The sequence below is a fragment of the Lissotriton helveticus genome, chromosome 3_1 (assembly GCF_964261635.1).
Source record: "Lissotriton helveticus chromosome 3_1, aLisHel1.1, whole genome shotgun sequence".
Classification (NCBI taxonomy): Eukaryota; Metazoa; Chordata; class Amphibia; order Caudata; family Salamandridae; genus Lissotriton; species Lissotriton helveticus.
The window spans coordinates 1,869,602,741-1,869,626,832 of NC_136061.1; the positions used below are offsets into that span (position 1 = coordinate 1,869,602,741).

The 24,092-nt window shown below is 44.4% G+C and overlaps 1 protein-coding gene across 2 annotated transcripts in view; it reads left to right on the top strand.

The window, feature by feature from the left end:
* LOC144823927 (synaptotagmin-5-like) overlaps positions 1-24,092 on the top strand; it is a 423,013-nt gene that overhangs the window by 359,992 nt on the left and 38,929 nt on the right. For both annotated transcript variants that reach the window (XM_078682846.1, XM_078682848.1), the window contains exon 5: positions 9,225-9,344. In XM_078682846.1, the coding sequence (XP_078538972.1) occupies positions 9,225-9,344 (120 nt within the window). The remainder of the gene's footprint in view (positions 1-9,224; positions 9,345-24,092) is intronic.

Below are 24,092 nucleotides of genomic sequence, written 5' to 3' on the forward strand. Positions count from 1 at the left end.
ATATGCTGTGAGACATTAAGTCAACGTCATCCAAAACTCCTGAACATCATCACCCATGGCTGGCTCTGCTAAATCAAAATGGCCAGTGGTCACATTGTCTTGTAAATATAGGCTGGAATTTTTCCCAGGCGGGCCTCTAGGAACCGGTGACAGAAACATCTCAGAAACAGCTCTCTCCACTACAGGACCCAGCACCTGAGCACTGTTATTGTTCGTAATACTGTTAATTCCAGATGACAGAATTTGTACCCCATCATCCTCTTCACCACTGTCACTGGAATAATCCACCAAAACGGCAGAGCGTCCCTCAAGAGAAACAGGAGGCGCTATATTAATGGAAGACACTCCTTCATTAAAATGTGTATTCTGTTTGAGCACCTTGCCAATGAGATGTGCTCTCTTAACTGCCAAAGAAGAAGCCGGTAAAACGAAAACTTCCTCAACCTCATTGACATAACCCCTCCCCTCCCACTGTTCACCCGAGAACTTGAGGCAGTAAGGCTCCTGGAGGCGGCACCACCCCTCCCATGCACTCGCCTATTAGAACGGCCCACACGAGTTGCTGGTACCGCCCCCAACTGACCTGATTCCCTGTCAGGAAGTGACGAACAACGTGAAGCCTGCCGCCTCTGCTCCGACGCGCAGCACGGGCCTCTGCTCTGTAGCTGCATGGGCACCGCGTCAGCACGACCTTCCACCGCTTGGTACCGGCTCCGCAAAGGTAAGCATGCTGCCACAGCTTCCGAGACTCCGTGTGCTGCAACCCGCTTCGGGAGTCACCCGGTCGCCGCCAAAACCGCTGACACACTGGAAACTAAGAGATCATCCCGGCCTGCCTCATAAATGACATGGAGCGCCTCCTTCACCGCCACTGCCTCTGACATCTTCCACTCTAAAGCTTGACAAGTTGTGAGGAGAAAAACGAAGAAAGGCTGAAGTCAATACAAACGACAGCCTTCCTAATCTCCTCAGAGACTTACCGTTCCCCACCAACCGTCCCCGCTAAGAACCTGCGCTACAAGCCTCGCCCCCTACCCTCACGCGCCGTGTGGATCGTTCCACTACATGAAAAACCCCAGGGGGACACCGGCTTGCGCCGCGATTTCCCTGGGTCCCCATTGGCCAAAGTGTGTGCTCTTGGGCAATTCATTCTTGAATGTACTCATCTGCTCTCTTTTGGCTGATAGGAAGCGCTTATAAGAAAAAAGTAAAATAAGCTATTAAGTGTCTGATTAAAAAACCTAATACAAGGTATTATCTAGGGCAGGGAAGAAGTGCCCAGTAGCCTGGCATATTGTAACATGGTTGCAAATGTACAGAACAAGTAGCAGTGTCTTGCAGTCCTGTGCTTCACAAAGTGGTTGATCCTGGACAAAGCACGCTCTCCCTGTGCTTCCAGCTACTAATCTGACAATATAACAGCACTTTGAAACAGGGTTACTGGAAGAAATAAACAGCAAGAGCATATTGCCAGGATAAGTCAACAGCACGGGTTTCATTCATACATTCAGGGTTGTTTATAGGCAGGGAACTGGATATACATTGGAGTACCTGATCATGTCCCAACATTGTGCAGGGCACTACGTGTGCTGAAGCTCCTCCTCCCAGCCATGGATAGCTTCATCTATTACAGTTTATAAAGAGGTTAAGGGCTTATGCAGGGGCGTAGCTTCAGGAGGGTGTTCTGAAAGTCTTTTGAGAACCAAAAAGACTTAAAAGTATTAATGTTTCAACCCAGTGACAGTACCTTTCCATAGGGGCTTCCTCAGGACCAGTAATGTTAGCACCCTAGGAGAGAGAACAAAAAGTGGAGATGACTATGCTCCTAAATTTCTAAAAGTCTCTTCTGAAGAACTAGAGGTGGGCACAACACTTCTTACTATATGTTGCTCAAAAAGAGTCAAACGCAAATGAGACAAAGAAGAGGATATTATTGGGATTTACTAATAAAGTGACAGTCTCACAATGCAGAAATATATAGCGTATTATCCGTGCACTTGTCAAAGTGTATGGAATGATGCTGCCAATAACTGAAAAGAAAGAAATTACACAATTTAAGCACTTGGAAAGTATTTTGTAAGGGGCAGCTACAGTTTTCTAGCAAACAGAAAAATATGAAAACAGATAAAAACAACATTGGCCATCCAGGAAGGGCGAGAATGTATAATTTGCATGCAAAGTCCTGGAGTATGCGGTCAACTAGAAGATAAGCTCGAGCCATAGGTACTTTATGCATTGAATTCCATTCCCATGAAGGTTGCCAGTGGTGGAGTGCAATGTTGGGTTAGATGTTGATTGATCTTGGTTGTGGAGAGTACATCAATGAGGAACACATCTCTTGCAACAAAAAAGTAAAAAATCAAGAATCTGCATGCACCTTCTGTCATTATTCTCCAGTCTTGCTATAGGTAGACAAGATTTTGGGTCTCCACTCATCACTTTATGTTAAATTGTCACCGTGCCCACAGTCAGAATTATTAAAATATTCTTCTATTTTTTTTCTCTTTTTAAAGCTCCAATTAACTAATGAGTCGATGAATTCTGGTAACTAGGCATTAGATGTTTTTTACTTCCGGCCCCCACATGGGGGCATATTTACAAGGGGATTGCGCCACCAGAGCGTCACCTTTTTCGATGTTCCGGTGGTGCAATGCTCTGCACCATATTTACAAAGCAACGTTAAGCCACTTTGCGTGGCTTAACACCACTTTGTAAATATGGCCTTTCATGCTGTTTTCTGTGTGAAAGGGGCGTGCAATGGGTATTGCTGTGGGCGTTCCAACCCAACACCCATTAACTTTTAACACTGCCCCAGATTTACAAGGATGTGTAAATCTGAGGCTATGCGAAAAACTCATGCCATGCAAAAGCATGAGTTAGATTGGCGCAACGAGGAGAAATACATTTATTTTTCCTCTTTTTTGCTCTTTCTCTTTCTATATGTGTGCTCCATTCTGCACCACGTATAGAAAGAGCAAGTTAAATGTAAAGATTGTTTATGTGCAGTAGGGTGACCCTTGCAGGGAATGATTATTTATGTGAAGGAAGGGACAACTTTCTGCACATAAACAATCCTTCCCTGCAACACAGACACCCTTGCACCCTGGTGCTTGCACTATGGCGCAAGAGTGTCTGTTTTGTCACCAGGCAGCTATTTTTAGCACCAGTACAAGGTAAAACAAAGCAGTGCGTCGTATTCTCGTGAATACAGCGGATCCTTGTGTTTTTTACAATGACGCAGCATGGCGCTGCAAAATTTGCTGCCACGCTGAGCCATTTCCTCGTGAATATACCCCTTAATGTGGAGGTGCATATGTAGGTGTGATTTGTCGCTTACCTGAAATATGTGTATGATGAAGAGAGTGAATCAGGCTTTTCCGAATGCCGTGATATCTGGAAAAGCAGCCGTTTTGCGAAGCGGGTATATGCAACAAATAAGAGGTGTTAGTAGTTGGTCTCTATGGAGCTCGGAAGGTAAGGGACTACTTAGCAGAGATCGAAAACTTCATCATGGACTTGACACCTTTTTTTTTTTGAGTGAAGTCTTCTCTGGTGTCCCATTGTCTAGGACAGAGGGACAATAGACACCCAGCTTGCATAGGAGCTGGTGATCATTTTTAAGTCTGGCGCTGGGCAAACTTTTTTGTTAACTTAAAAATACACCCATGTAGACACGTAGCCACATTGTAAAGTGCTATGGAATAAAGTTTTACCAAAACAATTTCCAAAGAAAATAAGCATTTGCAAAGCCAACAGTTCTGCACCAATACCAACTCTATTGTCTTTGCCATTGCTTGCTATATCTAAAACAGTCTAAGATATTCAACAACTAAAGTATGACGAATGGGTGAGTTTTTGGCATCCAACTAACGACAAGCCATGTTACCAAAAATATGCACCTCATTGACAAATCATACTGGAGATCGCAGGGATGAAATACCAAAGAGTGTCTGCAGGTGGCAGCAAAACCGTGCAGTGCCTGAGAATAGGAAAGTAGTGCCTGAAACTGGTGACAGTCTCCATGAAGGTGGCGGAAGTATTTTCTGGTGCAAATGAGAGGCCCTGTAATGATAAGATGGCCACCGCCTCACCCAATTCAGCCAGACTTGATATTTCAGTTCCACTGACTCAGAGCACAGGTGAGGATCACGTCCTCAGAAATTATGCTCTACGGGATCGGCTTTCGGGACGGGGCTGGCCATTCTGCACTCTGGTATGTTCCTGGTGGGCTGCAGGCTAGGGTGCTGCTTTCACTGTTGGGTAGGATTCCAAGGCGCAAACACGGCTCCATTTATTTTTATTTATTTATTTTATCTAATGCGATTTTATATAGCGCGAACTTTACCCGAAGGTGTTAGAGCGCTTTACATAAGCACCAGTTGCGAAACATAAGGATTTAGGATTACATGCGTTACATAAAAGATACAAGCAGAAAAAATTGCAAATGTACAGATGTAAAGTCACACAAGGAAGAGATACAAACAGAAAGTCAGAAAGAAAAATTGCAAATGTACAAGTAGTAATCTAAATACCTAAGGAAGGGATACGAATGGATATACTCTAAGAGTCACATAGAAGTGGTAGAGAGTACACAGGTCTACTGCATATACTAGTGATTAAAGTTATCTCTATATACATAAGGAAGGGATACAAATGGATATACTCTGAGAGTCACATAGGAATGGTAGAGAGTACAAAGGTCTACTGGTTTGAGCATTTTTGTCACGGCACACTTTAATTTCCAGTCAGGACCTGTCGCCCGTTCCAGGGGCAGGACCACCGATACAGGTTCTCTCACTGATGAAGTATTTTAATTGTACTGGGAACTAGGAACTCTGGAAATGTGTTGTACTGATTAATGCAATAAGAATAAAGAACAGAGATGATATGTAATTTGCAGCACGTGTTTGTATTTTGCGATTTTTCTTAAATCCTTTTATTTAGATTATTCTAGTGCACTTTATACAAAGAGATATGCCCAGGCACACTCTCAAATTGTGTGTCCAACTTGAGTCTTTTGACAAATAATGAGTTTTTAGAACTTGCGATCATGGTTTACAATGTGTCATGATCCTCGGCATCAGGCATATATGGGTGGTTATGTCTAGCAGTGCTCTTTACATAGCCATAGTACATTGTACACGTTTTTTAGTTCAGATAGGTTGGGCTCCTGCACTGACACTTTGCAATTTGTCAATGTCACCCCTGCCTTCCCTGAGTGTTTCTTGAATCCAATGAGCTTTTTACAAATTGCAAACCTATACATTTTTTATTGGTGACATCCTCTCTTAAACTCAGTTACGTGCCGCCACCACCCTTTTTGCCCAAGTACTTTGACTCAAAATGTAATCATCGCATCTCTAACTCGTTACAGCAATACAAGCGTCTTTTCTACATCTGTGATGTGTAGTTTGGAAAAAACACTGGGGGATAGTCACCAGGATGTGACGGAGAGAGGCGTTAGCCTTCTTGGCTAAATGCCTCTCTCCACCACTTTGGAAAAGCAAGGCTGCACCATATTCACAAGGACATGGTGCAGCCTTGCTTTCCCCTCTGCGATGGCGCTAAATTTCACAACTTAGCACCAACGAAGGCATCCTTGCACCAGAGTGCAAGGGTGTCTGCAAGCAGGGAGGTTTGTTTATGTACAGGAATGTGTCTGTTCAGATGCTGGAGGATACAGCAGGGACGAGATTGGTGTACTAATCAACAGGGCTGCAATAACAAAAAATTATTCTAGATCTTTACTTCTCCATGTGGTGTTTGCTAGAGTAACAATTCCTCAAGTAGGAGAGAATGGTGGCCAAGACCCAAGGATCCCTATGAACTAAATGCTATTTCGGAGTGTCTTACACCTGTTGTTTGAAAGGTTTATCAACGAACAACACAGTGGCTCAATGAAAGTAACACTGTTCAGTACACTTATACACTACTATAGTACACTGTACAAAGGGAACTGTCAGTAGACACTGAAACCATAGTATTTTTAAGCAGCTCTACGGTACGCAATTCATTAACTTGGGAAGGATGACATATAAATATTTGCCTTTCACTAGACCATCGAACCTGCAGTATTTAACAGTACATATCCCATTCAAGACACCGGCATACCTTCAATTTTTAGACTCCAACTACAAGAGTAGAGAACAAGGAAGTGCTCTCAAAGGAAAGTGGCATTTAGATCTAAGCTGTGTTTCAGGAAAATCTGAGAAAGAAAAAACAAGACACAACTGACAAAATAATAAAAGTTTAATCAAAAACAGTTGGGGAGATCAGTCTCCTCCATGAAGGCTGAAACCTGATGTCCGAAGTACTGCATGCAGGCAGTGATATTTATAAACCAAAAACCGCAAACTCACAGGATCAAGAGTTCAATAACTTTCGAAACTAAGACAGGTGAAAATCCCCCATGTGGGTTTCTATTCTCGGAATTCAAGTGAAACAAATATATGCTTACGTGACTGCATAGTTCATGGTTATATCTTGTTAAATGCTGATTGGGCCAGGCTATCTGACCTATATGTGTGGGTTCTTTTGCCAAGATATCTGACCTATATGTGTGTTTTTTGCAGCAGCAGGCACATGTTCGTCTGTATGTTCTAATGCAGGATGAGACACCTAGGGGCCGATTCCGATTCGGGGAAAAACGCTCCGAATAGCCGTTCGGAGCATTTTTCCAAAACGAATCGTACCCGGCAACGTCCCCCGTACGTACGACGAAGTACGATTCGTACCAGGAGCCGTACTCCGTACGAGTCGTACAGAGACCGTACGACTCTAATCTCCATACTATTCTCCCTCGGAACCCGCTGTATGCGACATCTGTACGGTTCACGGCTGGTTTTTACGACCCAGCAAGTACGATACGTGTCGGGTACGCACCGTACGACCCTTTTTCTACGGAAGCTTAAAACAGCCGTAAAAGCAGAGTTTGCACTGAAACAGGTACAGAACGGGCCCCCCCGGTATGGTGCGTACCCCCCATGATCGCAGGGGTACGCATTGTACCCCTGCGATCATGGGGTGTACGAGCCTTACCCCATGTACGATGGGTGTACGAGCCGTACCCCATGTAGGAAGGGTGTACGAGCCGTACCCCATGTACGATGGGTGTACGAGCCGTACCCCATGTACCATGGATGTACGAGTACGATGGGTACCCATCGTACATGGGGTACGGCTTGTACACCCATCGTACATACGGTGTGTATGTGTTTGTGTGCTTTTCCGTACGACTTGCCCTTACCTGACGTGGACCGTACGAATCGCGTCCTCATAGCCCGGTCCAGATCGTACTCGTCGGGTCGTACGGCATGTGTACGAGTCGTTATGGCATGTGTACGAGTCGTACGGTTCACAGTTTCAGCCTTGCAATACATACGGATCGCGACGATTCGGACGGATTCACGGAATACAGATTGTACTACGCGACTCGGACGGACGGTTACGATTCGTACGGAGAGGGCTCCGGATACAAATCGTACGGACGTTTTTTTTTCCCGAATCGGAATCGACCCCCTGGTGTCTCATGCTGTGGACGTGTTCTCATAAGAGTGTAAGAAACCGCTGCGCATAGAGGTGAAATGAGCCCCAAAGTGAGAAGGATCTCTACTCATTTCTCTAGCAAATGAAGATTATGTTGATCTATGTTTGTGCAACAGCTAAGCTAACCACCAAATGTTCTGTCAAGTTTCCTGTAAATGAAGTGAAACGTGACCTGCATGTGACCTGCCGGTTTCTGCTTAACTCATTGTTTTTCCGCACATTTCTATATGGGTCTGTCTCTGATTACATACGTTTGAGGATATTTCTAACCTTAAAGTTCGCAAGGGAGTCTGGGGTCTTAAATCTGTGGGGTCTCTACAAGATGTTTCTCATTCAGCAGCAACATAAAACTACTTTTTAATTCGTTTTTCGTTGTCAGTCATGAGTAAGACAAATGTTAGAATTGACAAATCAATAACAGAAACATTTTTAGATTAGTTTATCAGCATGGCGTACAAATCAGAAGGTACATGGCTGTGCACATAGCTGCAACAGCTCTAATAGTGATAGACTGCAGCACTTTTTACACACACCAGGTTCCTTGGAGTTACAGAAGGCAATGGGGCTTTCCTTGATAAAATCCCATTTGCATTCTTCAGGGCACAAAGCTCCAGTCGTGGCCCATGCAGGAAAGAGCAGTTGGGGCCAGGTTTGGGGGGAGGGGTTGGGGGGGGATTTTGACAGTCGACGACGAGGAAAAATTAAATAAATAATTTTCTCTCGTCATTGTAAAATCTCGCCCCACCACACGACCGCTCTTACCTGGACGGGCTGCAGTTGCAAAGCTTGCAAGGGAACCCACAATGTATACCTCTCTGCCAGATAAAAAACATTCTCAGTATAACCATATAGAGATTATGGTTCCCTTCTAGAAGCTTCTCAGTGCAGCCAGAGCTATGTGGTATGACTCGCTATTTATGGGTGTGATCACTCTGCCGTCAGGGGGATACAACATAGGTATTCATTGCATAACTTTAGGAGTTCAAGCACGCCAAAGAAAATTTGCAGACTGATTTCTTTATGCATCTGGCACTGGGCATCAAAAAAAGGTAGAACTGCACAGTGCTGCTGCTGGGGGAATTCTTGTTCCTATTCAAACGGAAAACATACAATCTTACCTATCCTTTGTTACTACGATTTTCACCAGATTCACTCACAAGACCTGCTCTCAAAACCAAGGTACTTAGAATTGACTGGGCATGAAAGGAAGAATACAGCAATTCCACCACTTTGTGGTCTATTTGGTATGTTTTGTAAAACTCTAAACGGCAAGCACAAAATCTTCTTCAGCAGAAGTCCAAGAGGCGGTAGTTGATTGCTTGCTCCTAAACCATGCCAGATAACATTGAAAATAACATTAGTCAGAAGATAAGAATCTTTGCCATTGCCCAGAATAGGGAGAAGACAGACGGGCCTCACCCGTCAAAGGGAGCACTTGGTCAGTGTGGTCAATATTGGCTCTTCCTATGAATCCCTCTTTCCCATAGTTCTGTGTTTATCGCATATGAAGATTCATATCTATGTCATGCTCACACAACTGATTGTCCATAGACATTGGAGTGGCTCATCTTCCTCATTGGCACTCAGTTAGACCTCTGCTGTCCAGAGGATATTGCTATTCCTCGTTCTCAACTTTTCTCAATTTCTAATCACTTTTCATTGTTCTGTTTCTCTTCTAGGTCAAAAGGTTTGACAACTACTCACGCCAGAGTGCTCTGGGGGAGGTGAGGGCAAACCTGAGCAATCTAAAGAGCTCTAAAACAGTGGAATTCTGCGAGGAGTTACAGAAGGTGACAAAGGTTGTACCACTTTTGCTTTATCTCCACTCATTGCTTTTGTCTGGTCTTTTTCAGAATCACTATCAGCTTTCTAAATGTTGGGGTTTTAGAGACAATATAATTAATATTGCTGGGCATTGTTCCTCTAACTCGCATTACCACAGTGTGCAAACTGTATTAAGAATATTTGGTCAGATGTCGACCCTTACATTTTGCGAGTTGCAAATTGCGTCGCTTTGTGACTCGCAAAATGCCATTTACAAGACTGTCTCAGACACTGTTAGCGATTCCTAATGGGGTTGCAAATTGCCTGCCTCATTAATATTCATGAGGCAGGTGCTCTTTGCGACCCCTTTAGGAATGGCTAGCACTCCCAGGGGTGGTGGCCTGCTGGGGTCAGCAGACCACCATGTCTGTGACTGCTTTTTTAATAAAGCAGTTTATGCTGCCCATTTTCCTTAAAGGAAAACGGGATGCATTTAAAAAAGAAAAATGTAACTTTACAGTTTGATTTTTTAAAGGCAGGCAGTGGTCCTTGGGACGACTGCATGCACTTAAAAAATATTTTTGCATCCATTCACAAAGAGAAAGTGGTCCCATGGGGATCCCTTACTGTTTGGGAGTGACTTACCACCTACTTGAAGTAGGTGGTAAACTGCGAGTGATTTGCGACTGAAATGCGGTTGCAAAACAATGGTACATTCCATTGTGACTCGCCAGTTTAATCCAGTTTATTCACCATTCCATTGTGACTCGCCATTAGGAAGGGATGCCCCTTCCTAATAGCGAGAGTCGCAAATTCTTTTTTGTGAGTCTCCGACTTGCAAAATAGCATTTGTACATGCAAGGACCATTTTTTGTGGTCGCAAACAGGCGATTTCCCGTTGGCGACCGCAAAAAATGGTCGTACATCTGGCCCATTGTCCTTTCTCTCTGATGCACCCGTGAAACTTTGCTGACTCATCCTGCATTGCTGTGGGAGAGGGCCTTCTCTCACTTGGATACAGTTTATGACCAGCAGTGTGTACAAAGCTGCAGCCTTAGCAGAGGTGTTGCAAATTGGAATGGGAAAATGGACAAAGTAGAATGATATATTAGTTAAAGTACCATCAAGCGCACATCACACTTCACTGCATTGGACACTATGTTGCATTTCAACTGCAAGAGTAGCAGCAGCAGTGAAACAAACCCCTACATGTTGAAGGGGACCGTGGGAGTGGCCACACATGCATGCAGCAGGCCTGCTTAAGGTAGACCATGGGCTGCCCGTCTGGAATGTTTCCCTTCCTCTCCAAGGATGGGGTGGTAATGGTGTCCTGGTGGAGGCCAGATAGGAGACCCATGGGGGACTTATGGGTAATATACATTAATCATGCAGCCTGAGCCTTGTGTCAATTGTTTAATGGCACCTGCCTGGCAGCAAAATAGTGAGGAGAATACTTCAAGCATTGCCACATTGCCTGTAGAGAAACAGTGCTCTGGGGGCATTGTGTATTGCCTGGTACAGTGTATGAGCCCCCACTATGGCAGAACAACCATTGGCAAAGCCAATAGGTCTCACCTATGCAAGAGCTATTGGCTTTGCCAATATGTTTTAGCCGTGTTGTACACCAGCGCTGCTGCTGTTCAGCATTGCTAAAAGTTAGGGGGGCAAAGGAAAGATGAGTGTCGTAAAGTGGAGTAGAGTTGAGTGTTATGGAGTGGCATGGAGAGCCATGGAGTGGTGTAGTGTAGAGCTAACCTAAACTAAGTGCCAGAAAAACTGTGGTTCTTATTCTAGGGAATCAACTATCTATCTGGTCTTCTGCCTGGTGGCCTGATGCATTTGGGCCACCTCCTGATCCCATGGCGAAAGTTAAGAAACTTGGCATTTGGTTTGACACACGTTTCTCATTCGACAGTCAGATCACCAGTCGAGCGGGGAAATCTTTTGGGATTTTGAAAATTCTGAAATAGATCCTGCAACTTCTACTAGAAGCTGTTAATAAAATCAGTTGTTCAGGCTTTGGTAACATCAAGGCTGAAGCACAACAATGTGCTGTATTTGGGAGTCTCACAATACAGACTACACAGACTGCAGAGGGTGCAAAATGTGGCTGCGCGTCTGTTGCTTAACCTTCCAAGGCATTTTATTTATTTTAAACGTTTTATATAGCGCTAGCTTGAACCACAGGTATCAGAGTGCTTTACATAGACACTGTAAAAAACAGAAGGAAATTGCATTACATAGTAGGAAGGCAGTGAGGGAGCAAAACAGAGATAAACATTTTTATGAAAAATAGGTAAACAGTGCAGCGGAGGGAGAGAAATCAAACAAAGGTGGATTAACTCCTTAACTGCGCTGAACGTTCCGCGCTAGTGCGGGATGTTCTATTGCGCGGGTGGGGCCGCGATGGCCAACGGACGTGCGCAGCACTCCAAAGGTAGTGCACGCGACGGCCGTTGGCCAGACCGGTTACCAACTATCCTTGAATGTCAAGAGAGAGAGGAGTCAACTCGGCATTTGAAACATGAGAAGGAGGGGTTGCATCTGAGGACTCTAGGGAGAGCGCTCTTATTCCTGGGAGCGTTGCCAGAAAACGATCAGTAACGGGTGGTTTTCTTTTTCAGTTTCAGAGATATAAGAAGGAGTGAGTTGGAGCTTCTCAGCGTTCTGGATTGACCTGCTGTTACCAGTTTGTTGTTCAGGTAGTTGGGTGCCGGAGAGTGAAGGGTTTTGTGTGTGATGCAGGCCAGCTTGTAGATACACCTCCCTTCCATGGGAAGCCAGTTGAGGGAGTTGAGAGCTGGAGTGAAGTGTTCAAATCTTTTTACTCCACATATGAGTTGAGCAGCCATGTTCAGCACTGCCCTCAGTGGGGCTAGGTGAACTTTTGGAGTCCCTGTTAGGATGACGTTCCCGTAGTCGATTTTAGAGAGAAGTAGGGATTGAACTACTGTCTAGAGGTAATCATGGGGAAGAAAAGGTTTCAATTACTTGAGGTGTTTTAGTGAGAAAATAGCACTTTTTGCAGAGTTTTTGATGTGGGCCTCCATTGATAAGTTTTTGTCAAGGGTGATGCCTAGATACTTAACTGAGTCGTATAGGACGAGGGGGCAGTTCAGGGCAACCAGATTCTTGAGCCACTCTTGGATTGGCCGATCATTGCTTTATGGAGAGAATAGGATTAGTTCAGTCTTATCTCGGTTGAGTTTTAAGTGGTTAGCGTTAAACCAAGATTGGATCTCGATTAGAGTGACAATGAGGTGTCGGATGTCGCTGGGAGACTTGATTTTGAAATAGATTTGGGTGTCTTCAGCGTAAAGGTGGTAATTCACTCCAGCTTTTTTCAAGATGATTGCTAGGGGGTCCATGAAGAGATTGAAGAGGGATGGGGAGAGGATTGAGCCTTGCGGGACCCTAAGAGGGACTTTTGTTGTCTTCGAGAGACAGGAGTTGATTTTAATTTGTTATGAGCGGTGTTGAAGGAAGGAGGTGAACCATTTTAGTACTGTGCCATTAATGCTGGAGCGCTTCGACAAGGTCTCCAGAAGAGCTTGATGATTTACTGTGTCGAATGCGGCAGATAGGTCAATAAGGATGAGTAGGCAGGCATCACCTTCATCTAAAGCCTTGTGAATATCATCAACGATGTTGAGCATAGCTGTTTCAGTGCTACAGCCTTTTCTGAATCCTGATTGAAAGGTGTTGAGGGGGTTGAACTCATCAATATGTTTGTTGAGTTGGTGGAGAACGCATTTCTCCAATGTTTTTGCAAGGGAGGTTGGAGATAGGTCTGAGGTTGTTAAGGTCATTAGTGTCGGCCCCTGGTTTCTTGAGAATGGGTGTGATTTGTCCTAGTTGAAGGGAGTCTGGGACACAGCGGTGAGAGAGGCATTGATGATATTTGTCCAGAAAGGGAAAATGGTGTGGTTGAGTTCTTTCATAATTGTGGATGGGAGGGGGTCCATAGTGTGGGAGGAAGGTTTTAGGTTAGAAATTATACTGCAGACCTCGTTTTCCGACATTAGCTCAAAGTCGGACCAATGTGCATTGTTTTTTAGCTGGAGGCAGACCTGATTGTCCTTGATAAGAACTCCTTCTGATTGGTCAAGGGTGGTTAAAGGGGGGCAGGTTAAGAGGGAAGGAGTGTTAGCAGTTTGGATGAAGGATTCATCAATTTGTGAGACTTTACTAGTGAAGAAGGTGGCAATTTCTTCACATCGCTCTTTGGTGGCTTTTGATTTCTTGAGAGGGAGTGCAGTTTGTTTGGCTTTTGACAATGTTGAAGAGTTCTCTTGGTCTGTTTTTCGCCAGATCTGGTCAGCTGCGGAACAAAGACGCCTTTTCACTGAAAATGTATTTTTTGTATGCCTGCCGAGCAGATCTAAGTTGTGATAGGTGCAAGGTTGAGGGGTTTAGTCTCCAAGATCTTTCCGTTTGTCTGAGTTGACGCCTTTTGTTATTCAGATCCACGTTGAACCAGGGTTCACCTACAGGTCCTGCTCTTGCCAAATTACATTGGCTGCCACTGGGTAAGAGAGTGTACTTTAAAGCTATGCGCTACTGCCACAGAATTTTTTATGGAAAAGAGCCTCAGTATCTGCATCTTCTTGTAAAACCCTACCTACCTAGTAGAAGGCTTAGTCTGCAGGTTCCTTTCTAGCCATAATCCCCACCATGAAAAGAGCTTGTATGTGTGGCTACTCTTTTAGCTGGCTGGCTTCCAAACAGTGGAAAGTCTTGCCCCTGGTGCAAGAAAGGTCGGAATTGATATTTCGAAGGAGAGTTAAAAACTGTTTATTTGGACTGGCCTAATTCTATTTTGGAGCTTGCTTAATAGGTGCTGTGGAGCATGAAGTTTTAGTGTGGGGACGCTTTGGCTGAAGTAACCAGGTGCTCTATAAATAACTTATAGAGCTGAGTGGTGTGGAGTGGTGCAGAGTTTTGTGGTATCTCGTGGAGGGAGTAGACTGCCGTAGTGTGGGAGGACATAGAGTTGAGTGTCAGAGTGAAGTAGGGTGTTGTAGAGTGGAATGGCATAGAGTGTTGTGACGTGATGTAGAGCAGAGTAAAGTAACCTAGAGAGTGGCATAGAGTGGAGTGATGTAGAGTAGAGGGACGTAGAGTATGGTGGCAAACAATGCGTTGATGTAGGGTGGTGCAGAGTAGAGTGCATTGGTGTCGAGTGGTACAGAGTACAGTAGTGCAGTGGTGTATAGTGGAGTGGGGCAGAGAGCACTGGCATAGACTGCAGTTTCTCCGAGGCGTCATTATCATGTGGTGCTACTCGTAACACAACCGCCTCCACATCGTTTTGAGGCCAAATTACAGAAATCGCGTTACTAGACGTGCGCTGTGGTTCATGTGTGTCATTACCCAGACTCTGGAATTCCATTACTTGACTTACTGTGCAATATCGTTTGAACATTTTCTAAAGGGAGCCCGAATTGTTTTTTCTCAGTGAAAATACTTTAATGCTTGCGGATTCTGTTTAATGTTTGCTGAGTTCGAGCGGACATTTCCTTTTAGCTACAGTTTTTCATTCACATTGTTGGATCACCCTAGTGGACGATATGGACCTTTATTTATAACCCTGATTCCTGAGCCTTACAACTACTGTCATATGCATATGACACTAGGTCACACGCGCTGTGACTCTTCCATCTCATAGCCTTGAAAAAGTCTGAGTACTGATTGTTAGTACTGACGAAACACGTGTCGGCTATTTTTACCAATTTTGAACTTTCTTTTGGATCTTCAAATAAAGAATAATGAAAATATGAACATGAACTTCATCTACTCCTTTGTTTTGTCCTAAAAAAGTTTAAAGTACATTATATATACAGTTCAGATGTTGTGGACATTATATGAGCTACTAGTCTTTGTTTACATATGGTTTAGGATTGTGCTCTCCTTGACCCCTTCTTTGTGCCTATAGACTGCAGTGGTGTACAATAGATTAGAGTGGTGCAGAGTGGATTGATTTAGAGTGCCATATAGTAGAGTGGTGCAGAATAGAGTAAAGTGGCACAGAGTCCATTGGCGCACAGTACAGTGGCAGTTAGTGCAGCCTTGCAGAGTAGAGTGTCGTAGAGTGCATTGGTGAAGAGCAGAGTGGCATAGAGTGCTTTAGTGTAGAGTGCAGTGTTGCATAGTAGAGTATAGTGGCGTACAGTGTAGTGGTGCAGAGTAGATTGCCGTAGAGTGCAGTGGTGTAGAGTGCATTGGTTTTTAGTAGAGTAGACTGCAGTGGCATACAGTGCAATGGCATTGAAAAGAGTGGTGTAGAGTGCAGTGGCTGGAGTGGAGTTGTGCTGGGTAGATTACAGTGGCGTAGAGTGGAGTGGTGTAGAGTGAAACAGCGTGGGGGATAGTACAGTGGCGTAGAGTTGATAGTTTCAGAGTAGAGTGAAGTGGCGTAGAGTGGGTTGGCATAGAGTGCAGTGGTGAAGAATGCAGCGGTGCCTAGTAGAGTAGTGTGGGGGTGGAGTGCATTAGCTTAGAGTGGTGTAAAGTAGAGAGGCATCAAGTGAAGTGGAGTGGTGCAGAGTGGAGTTCAGTGACACATTGTGGAGTGGAGTGAAGTGGAGTGGCGTGGTGCAGGGTAGAGTGGGGTTAAGTGGAGTATGTATGGTGTGGTAGGGTACTGTCATTACAGACAACACATCTTCTATTGAAATGGTTATTACATTTGCCCAGACATACCGTTTCACTGATAAAGATATACTGCTCACAAACAATAATGTGTGGAAATGTCATCGCCTAGTGTATTGATTTATTTTGATTTATTAAAATATTTGTCTTCACAACAATTTACATAACAGAATTTCCCCAAAATGTGCTTAATGTGTGATTTCCATATTCTGAAATATCGGACTAGTTCGTTTAAGATATTTACATTTTGTTTTGTGCAAGAAAAAACAACTTTGTACAGAACACCCCGAGTAGCTAGCAAGATTGTCACATAAATCCTCTCACTTTACAGAAGTTAGAGAATGAAAAGTAAGCCTCAAGCTCCCTGGAAGAAGGAGCCTGACGTTTGACCTCTGTCTTTGATTGCACAGCAAATGTGACAAGATAAGAGCAAGATTAAGGGACTTGCTTACAGAAATTCAGTACTGATGGAAGAATACAGTAAATAGAGTTTGGAAAAGGGAAGGGATGAACTCAGGCTGGACGGCCTAAACCAAATAAATCCAGCAACCATATGCGAGTTACAAACCATTAAGCCAATAGTAAACAATGGGTGGAATGTATTCCCAGAGAAGCTTTACGAATGTTACCAAGATGTCGTTAGCATAACGGACAGCTGTGCGGTCTGGTAGGCTTTGACCTAAAAAGTAGTAGCAAGTGAGCTAAGGTAAAGAGTGAGGCCCATTGCAATGGGAAATAGTCAAACATCGTTTTTCTGGTGAAGATGACCCACATAATCTGGCACCGACTCAGTGAAACCTACAAAAAAACGTTGGCAAATTGGACAAAATATTAGAAGCCATAGCAGCCTTCAGAGAAGCCCTTGAGACTAAGGTAGTCTGCTCTGGTAGTATATTTGGGGATTCATTGGATCCCAGCCCATAAACTACCCCTAGGCTCTAACCACAGTCTGATGCTGATCAAACACCCACACTGCAAGGACAGAAACCTGGTCCTGTCGGAAGTAAGGAAGCTAAATATTTCATAGTGGCTAACGGAAATGTGATGATCTTTCTTACTTATACCATAGCCGTTCAGTACTAGAGATCATCTGTCCTCGGAGTGAAACACAAATTTAGAGCTCTGGGTCAAAGTTATGCTCTATTATTCCCAGCCAAGCAGAAAGTAACTGGACCAGCTCACCTATTTTTTCACTAGAGCAAAAGAAGCCTGATACGGGGCAGATTAATATGAGAACCCCGATAGGAAGTATAGATCCAAACAAATTTGACCATTTCGGAAAAGATGATGGTGCAAATTCAAGGGACCCGCATGCCAAGAAATGAAAGGCATGTCAGTGACCCCCTTCCTAGAGCAGGTGACAAGCTGAGAGCACTTGCAGTGGTGTCAACTCTGTCTGATCTATGGAAATAGAAATGTTTGAAAAGCGTCTAACTCAGCGTCTAACACTGTGCAGATTTTCTTTTTTACTTATAATGTACGAGGACTGATGTGCATCCCCGTCGTGGGGCTTCAGGGCTGTATCGGGATTCTGGGTCAACTGGTCGAATTCCTGGGGCTTCTTTATGAGCCCCTTGCACTGCCGGTGCGTCCCTTTTTGTGACTCACTGGCGGCATAAAATATGCGCCACACTGCGACATATTTACAAAGTGACGCACCTAAGCAGATTTGTCACTTTGTAAACCACTGCTCTACATTATACCTGTGTCAGGTATAATGTATGCAGGGTGGACGTTCCCCCGCAAAAAAGGGTTGTAGAAGTGTTGCTGTGAAATCTATGAGATTTGACTGCGACACTTCTAGAATACCACTGTCTCAAATCCTTACGCCTGCCTCACAATTGGCGTAAAACTGACTCAGGCCCTTTCACATGGGGCAAGCCCCATGTGAAAGTACACTTTGCTGGAGTTGTGTCTGTTTTCAGACACACTCCAACAATGCACCACTTTTGCGCCTACAGATACGTCAGGAATACCGACGCATCTGTAAATCCTTGCGACATGGAGCGCTGTACAGTAAATACGGCCATGGTGTTGCAAGAAGGGCGCACTGAAAAGTGCTGCATCGCTGTTTTCACGCAGCGATGCAACACTTTTCATAAATGAGGCTCCCCTGTTTTTACATAGTTAGAGCAGGCCTGTTGGAGGAGATGAGCAGGCCAGGAGGAGAGATGATTATATGGGAAATAGTTACATTTAGTTTTTCTGTGGGAAAAGATATAATGTATGACACTAAACCTTAAAAGCACAATTGTAGCACTAATGTCACAAATCTCCTTCTGGAAATCCCTTCCATTAGGTGTGGCAGGGAGAATTGCATGCTCTAAAATGGTGATGCTGGGCTCTACTCCTCTGGTATTTCATGAACATACCAATAAGTATTCTTAAGAAAACTTTTAAGGAACTTAGAGGCACATGAACGACCATTTTCAGCAGTCGCAAATGTAGATTCACGCCGTTTGCAACTGCTAAAATGGCTTTTGACATGTACTACCCTTATTCTGGGAGTTGGCAACCTATTACCTACTTGTAAAATAGGGTTTGCTACTTTCTATTAGGAAGGGACGTGCCAAGGGTGTCCCTTCCTAATAGCGAGTCGCAGTGTCATGTACATTTGTTTTGCAACCAAAATGCATTCGCAAAACAATCTCAGTCTGCCTCCTACTTTAAGTAGGTGGTAAGCCAGTCGCAAATGGAAAGAGGTCCCGAGGGGACTCTTTCCTCTTTGTGAATAGTAGAGAAAAGATTTTTAAGAGCAGGCAGTGATCCCACAGACCACTGCCTACTTTTAAAAAATAAAAAGGAAAAATTGAATACATCCCATTGTCCTGTGGAAAAGTAAATTTTGCCATGTTCTGTGTCACTACGCGTCCTCCATCTTATGTTATGTGTGCATGATTAATATGCATATGTATTCCCCATGTTCGATTAATGACGCAATTACAGTTGTGTCCACCTCTAGTATGCCAGTTTCCAGTTCTCGTGAATACTACGAATATCAGGCCTATGTAAAGCTACGTTGCCACGTTTCTCAGTGTGCACGTTATTTCATTATAAAGTCCCCGTTCCTAGGCCTCAAAAGGGCCTGGACACCAGATTCAGCTCCTGTCTCCTGAGCCTCGCTGAGGAGCGATACAGCCCCCACCTGTGTTCCTGACCCTTCACTTACTTCCTGCCTCGCAGTGCCCGGCTCAGCCTGGCTCTGCCTCTGAGTCTGCCAAGAGTATGTTATGATTCCAGTTATCAGTTCAGTCCTCCTTCTCTGCATTCCTAAGCTACTGAACTGCATCAATAGTTACCATCATAGTCTAGCCTTTACGTCTCCATGTTGGAGAAATACTGTATTAATGATCATTTAATATTCTTCATCACGCACTACATGTAGAATAATGCATGCTCCAGTCTTAGAGTCTGTTCGCCTTTACCCCGATAACTTTTGGATTCTATCAACATGTTCTCTAAACATCAGATACTAGATACTGTTTAGGTACATGTCGCCCTGACTCTCCTGACTCTCCAGACTTCAGTCTCTGCTCCTAGCACAGAGTTCATAGCCCCCAGCTTCTCCTAGTAACACGTCATTGTCAGTTTGCGCGCACCATTAGGTCAGAGGTCCCGGCTCCTTAGGTAGCCCCCTCCATGTCTCCACCCCATTCATGACATATTCTGTTACGTTTGCATCACATGTCTATGTGTACGCCTCTGTTACACCTACTTTCACCCTTATCTTTCGCGACTGCTATTGACCACACCCACTGCTCCGCCTATCGTATGTATTGTAATGCAACTGTTTTAGTATATATGATTGTGTATTGTTATTAAATGTTAGCGCGCTCATCCCAGATCCTGCCCGGCAGCTGTCGGGACCCCCCTGTCAGGCTCTGCCATCCTATTCCTATGCAGGTTGTCCTGTTCCTGTCCTTATGCTGTATTAAACCTGCAAACTCCTACTACCTCGAATCTTGACTCTTATTTATTGAGCTATCTGTTATTGCTATGCCTAGACAAAAATAGATCCGGTATTATTTATTTATATACCACATAATGGCGCCCGAACAGGGACTTGCCCTTTCCCCACGCGCCGGTGAAGCCACGCCGGCCCCCTGACCCTCTGCAGCCGTGACGGAACCATACCGTGCACGTGCAGATATTTCTGCTTCAAGTATCCCTCAGGCCCACGGAGGAGACGGAGGAGGCGGTCCAGCATCCAGACGAGGCGGTGGAGGAACGCGGCGAGTCCCGACCAGAGCCCAAGCCGAGAGTCCAAGGTCCGAGGTATCCGGAGGCCCACCCGTAACAGAAGTTCGAAGTTCGTCCGTCCGGCGTCGAAGCAGTCCAGTCCAGTCCGAGGCCTTCCGTTCTTGCTGCCCGGTGAGTACCGTTGCTGGGGTAGTATCTAGACAGGGTCAATCTAATTGACTCTGGTCCGTGGGTTGGTGGTACACAGACCCACAAAACGAAGTGTCCACTTCGGTGGATGCGGGTCCTGACGTGTCTCTGTATGAGACCGGTAAGTTTCGTACTGTTTCAGCAGTGCATCTAGTTTCTGTTCTAGTCAGTTCTGTTCTCGAGAAAATTCATGTATTCTGTTTCCCGTATTCCAGGTAGTATTCTGTTCGAACTGTTATTCTGAATATTATTCATGTATTTTAATGTCGTGGTATGAGTGTGAAGTAATTATCGTGTTTATTGTGTATTGTGTTGTGTCCAGATTATAGTTCAGTCATGCCGCTATTTTCAAAACTGCGTCAGTTAAAAACCAGAAAAGGTCTGCTAGAAGCAGCAGTTCCTGTTCCGCCTAGGGACAGTCCAGGTCATTTCATGTATCAGAAGCATGGCATAAGCGCCATATTGTATCTAGATTTATGGGTAGAGTATACCAAACAGTTAGAGGAAAAGTATAGATGGCCCGTATCGGGTACATGGGATGCCGAGTGCATCATGAGAGTAGAAGAAGCATTATGGAAAAAGAAAGCCAGACAGTCACAGAAAGATGCCATTGAGTTATGGCGCAAAGAATCTCATAAAAGAACCGAAAAAGAAATCAGAAAGTCAGAATTAAGTAGAGAATCCTTAGAACGAGCCCAAGAAAGGGAATTAATCGAGATTGGTGAACGAGTTAAAACCGAACAGTCAGACAGACAGAGGCATGCTCTTATTAAGGGTATGTATCCCCTTCTTGCCGAGGGCTTGCCAAAAGCGACCCCAGAGGCATCCAGTAATTTTCCGCCACCATTAGTTCCGACCAAGCTACGTCACAAACCGACCGCAGCTGATATTTTCATTTCGTCCTATTTGGACGACACAGTCCCAGAATATGCAAATCCTGTTCCTGCTCCGCCAGTCCCTGTAAATCAGGCACTTCCCGCTCCTCCAGACACCGGAGTACCTGTTACGGTACCCCCGGTCCAGCCCGCCACACAAGTCCAGCCTGCATTTCCATTTCCCACTCTGCCAGGACGAAGAGCATCAGTAGACGACTCTAGTTTAGGGGCCGCAGGGGGAGGTCCTCCAGGAACCCCGCCGCCACACAAGCGTTTAACGTTAGCCGAATTACATGCACAAGCGTCACAGCGTACGCCCAGGTATCAGTCTGTTGCAGAAATAAGAAAAGCCCTTACCGAATGTGGCTATGATCCAGTCCCAGGCGAGGATAATATGGTTTTATATTCATTACGCGTGAGAAAGGTGACCGAGTATCTAGTCACCCTACCAGATATGAAAGAAGATCTAGACAGAATATATCGTTTCATCCGTACAGGGAATGATCCAGAAAGTATTAGTGACGTCATGTGCCAAAGAAAAGTTGAAGTCCAGCTCATGATATTAAAGTTTCTGATTAATTGTCTAATAAGGGAACAAGATTATCCGACCAAAGATCGAGCCGAAATGAAAGTCCTGACAAGGTGGAGTGATAATATAGCCGAGGGTAAGCATAAGACCATCAGTAGTATAGAGAGTATGTACAAGAAGATTCGTAAAGAAATAATAAGGATACACGAACAACGTAAAGAAGCACAAGTAAGCGAGAAAGAAAATGACTCTTCTACAGAAGAGGTAGAGGACGAGAATCCCGACAGAATAGCGTATGTAGGAAAATCTAGATTTCCAGATCGCCATTTGCGCCTAGAACACAAGTCAATTTTTCATCATCCAGCACCAGAACAAGGTTCTCTGGAACAAGTATTTCAAGCTACCGATCACATTCTGAAATCACGAATCGGTTATAGCGAGTTAAGTACTATGCATGAACAAGAACTAGTCCGATCAGCAGTCCGATGGATTACTGATTCTACCACTTTTCCAGACGAAATAGTGGCACAAATGTTTCTGAAATTGCCCCCAGCCGAGCAGCGACTGGTGGGTATGTATATGATCCAGCACCTCATTACATTGTATGAGGGTCAACATTCTGATCCAGGTCCGTTACACGATGTTCTGAACGAGTTACTCCAGTATAGATGGAAAGGTTTAGGTACCGATTTAATTAGTGTCATTCTAGAACAGCGCCACAAATACAGAACGTTTCTGAACCCACATTTTGTTCATGTCTCACCCCCAGAAAGTAAACCCTTTTACATAGACAGACAGAATCCGTTACGAGAAGTACATCCAATTAAGACAGACGGTGGTGAGATGCAACGAGTGTTTGTTTACACCCCGATCACAAAGATGGAACTCCTAGAGATGAAAAAGTTAATTCCCTGTCATGATAAAGATCCAGCAGGGTTCCACCGAGAATTAAAAGACATGCTCCGTATGGGAGAATACACGTATCCAGATATCATTAAAATGTTAAAAGTCTTGTTGCCCGCAGGGGTATATGAGAAACTCAAAGAAAAAGAATGGGAGGTGGGAGAGAAAAAGATCGATTGGGCAGTTCTAGAAGCCGAAGATAAGGCACGAGTACCAGGTACCGGTCTTGGAGATAAATGTAAAGAATTACCAGAATTATTAATACAAGTTTTGCCTAGGTTATTGACAACTAGAAAAGAAGACTGGGATGCAATCTCAGCCTGTAAACAGAAACAAGATGAAGATATTAGTGATTATTATTCCAGATTTGAGAAATGTTTTACCATAAACAGTGGCCTCAAGACAAGTAGCGAATCATACCCTCATCTTTTTGTTACTAAATTAGTCGAGAATTCAAGTCCACAAATTAAAAACCGAGTTTTGAAAGTCGAAAGTACCTGGCAAGCTAATACCCCGTCCCAGATGTTACAGATGCTTCAATATCACCAGAATAGAATCAGAGAAGAGCAAGAACATGAAAGGAAACGTATGAAAGACACGAAAATGAAAGTACTAGTTGCACAATCCGTTCCTCAAGACAGTCAGAAAAGGGGTTCGAATCAAGCCAGTCATCCTGCAGCTCCCGTTAAAGGAAACTGCAATTATTGTAAACAGCCAGGTCATTTTATAAACGAGTGTGCAGTTCTGAAACACAACATAGCTACCGGTAAGACTAAAGAAAGACCACGTCCGCCTAGACAAGAACAAGTTACACAGACTCCTCAGTCACAGAATGCACCACAGACAGTTACAGCACCGCAACCCATCGCTGCAACACAGCATGTTACACAGCAGATGTACCAGTATGCTCAGTCCGAGTATCCAGAGTATCAGCCATATTCATGAAACAGCCTAGAGAGGGAGGTAGGCTTGCCTCTCATCGAGATACCTGTAGATCAAGAAGGTCCCTATGTTCATAGTCAAGTATTAGGGAAAGACAGAAAGTTTTTGATTGATACAGGGGCAAGTAGGACCACTATAAGTCACGCCGAAGTTCCAGGGGCTCCGCTCTCAGGCTCAAGAAATGTTTCCCTTGGATTTTCAGGAAAACCTATTGTAAATGAAATATCAAAGCCAGTTACTCTAGAAGTAGGTCCATTGTCCCGCACTACTGATCTGTTACTTACTAAGTCATGTCCAGAAAATCTATTAGGCATTAAGACACTGAAAGAGTTAGGTGCAGTTATATGCTGTTCCCCAGAGGGAATACGATTGTTCCTACGTGACTTCAAGGGTCACTATGTATTACGAGATTTTGATCCAAGATTGTCTAATGTTCCGCAGCATCTATGGGCGCAAGGTCCAACTGATGTTGGCTTTATGCAAATCACACCCCA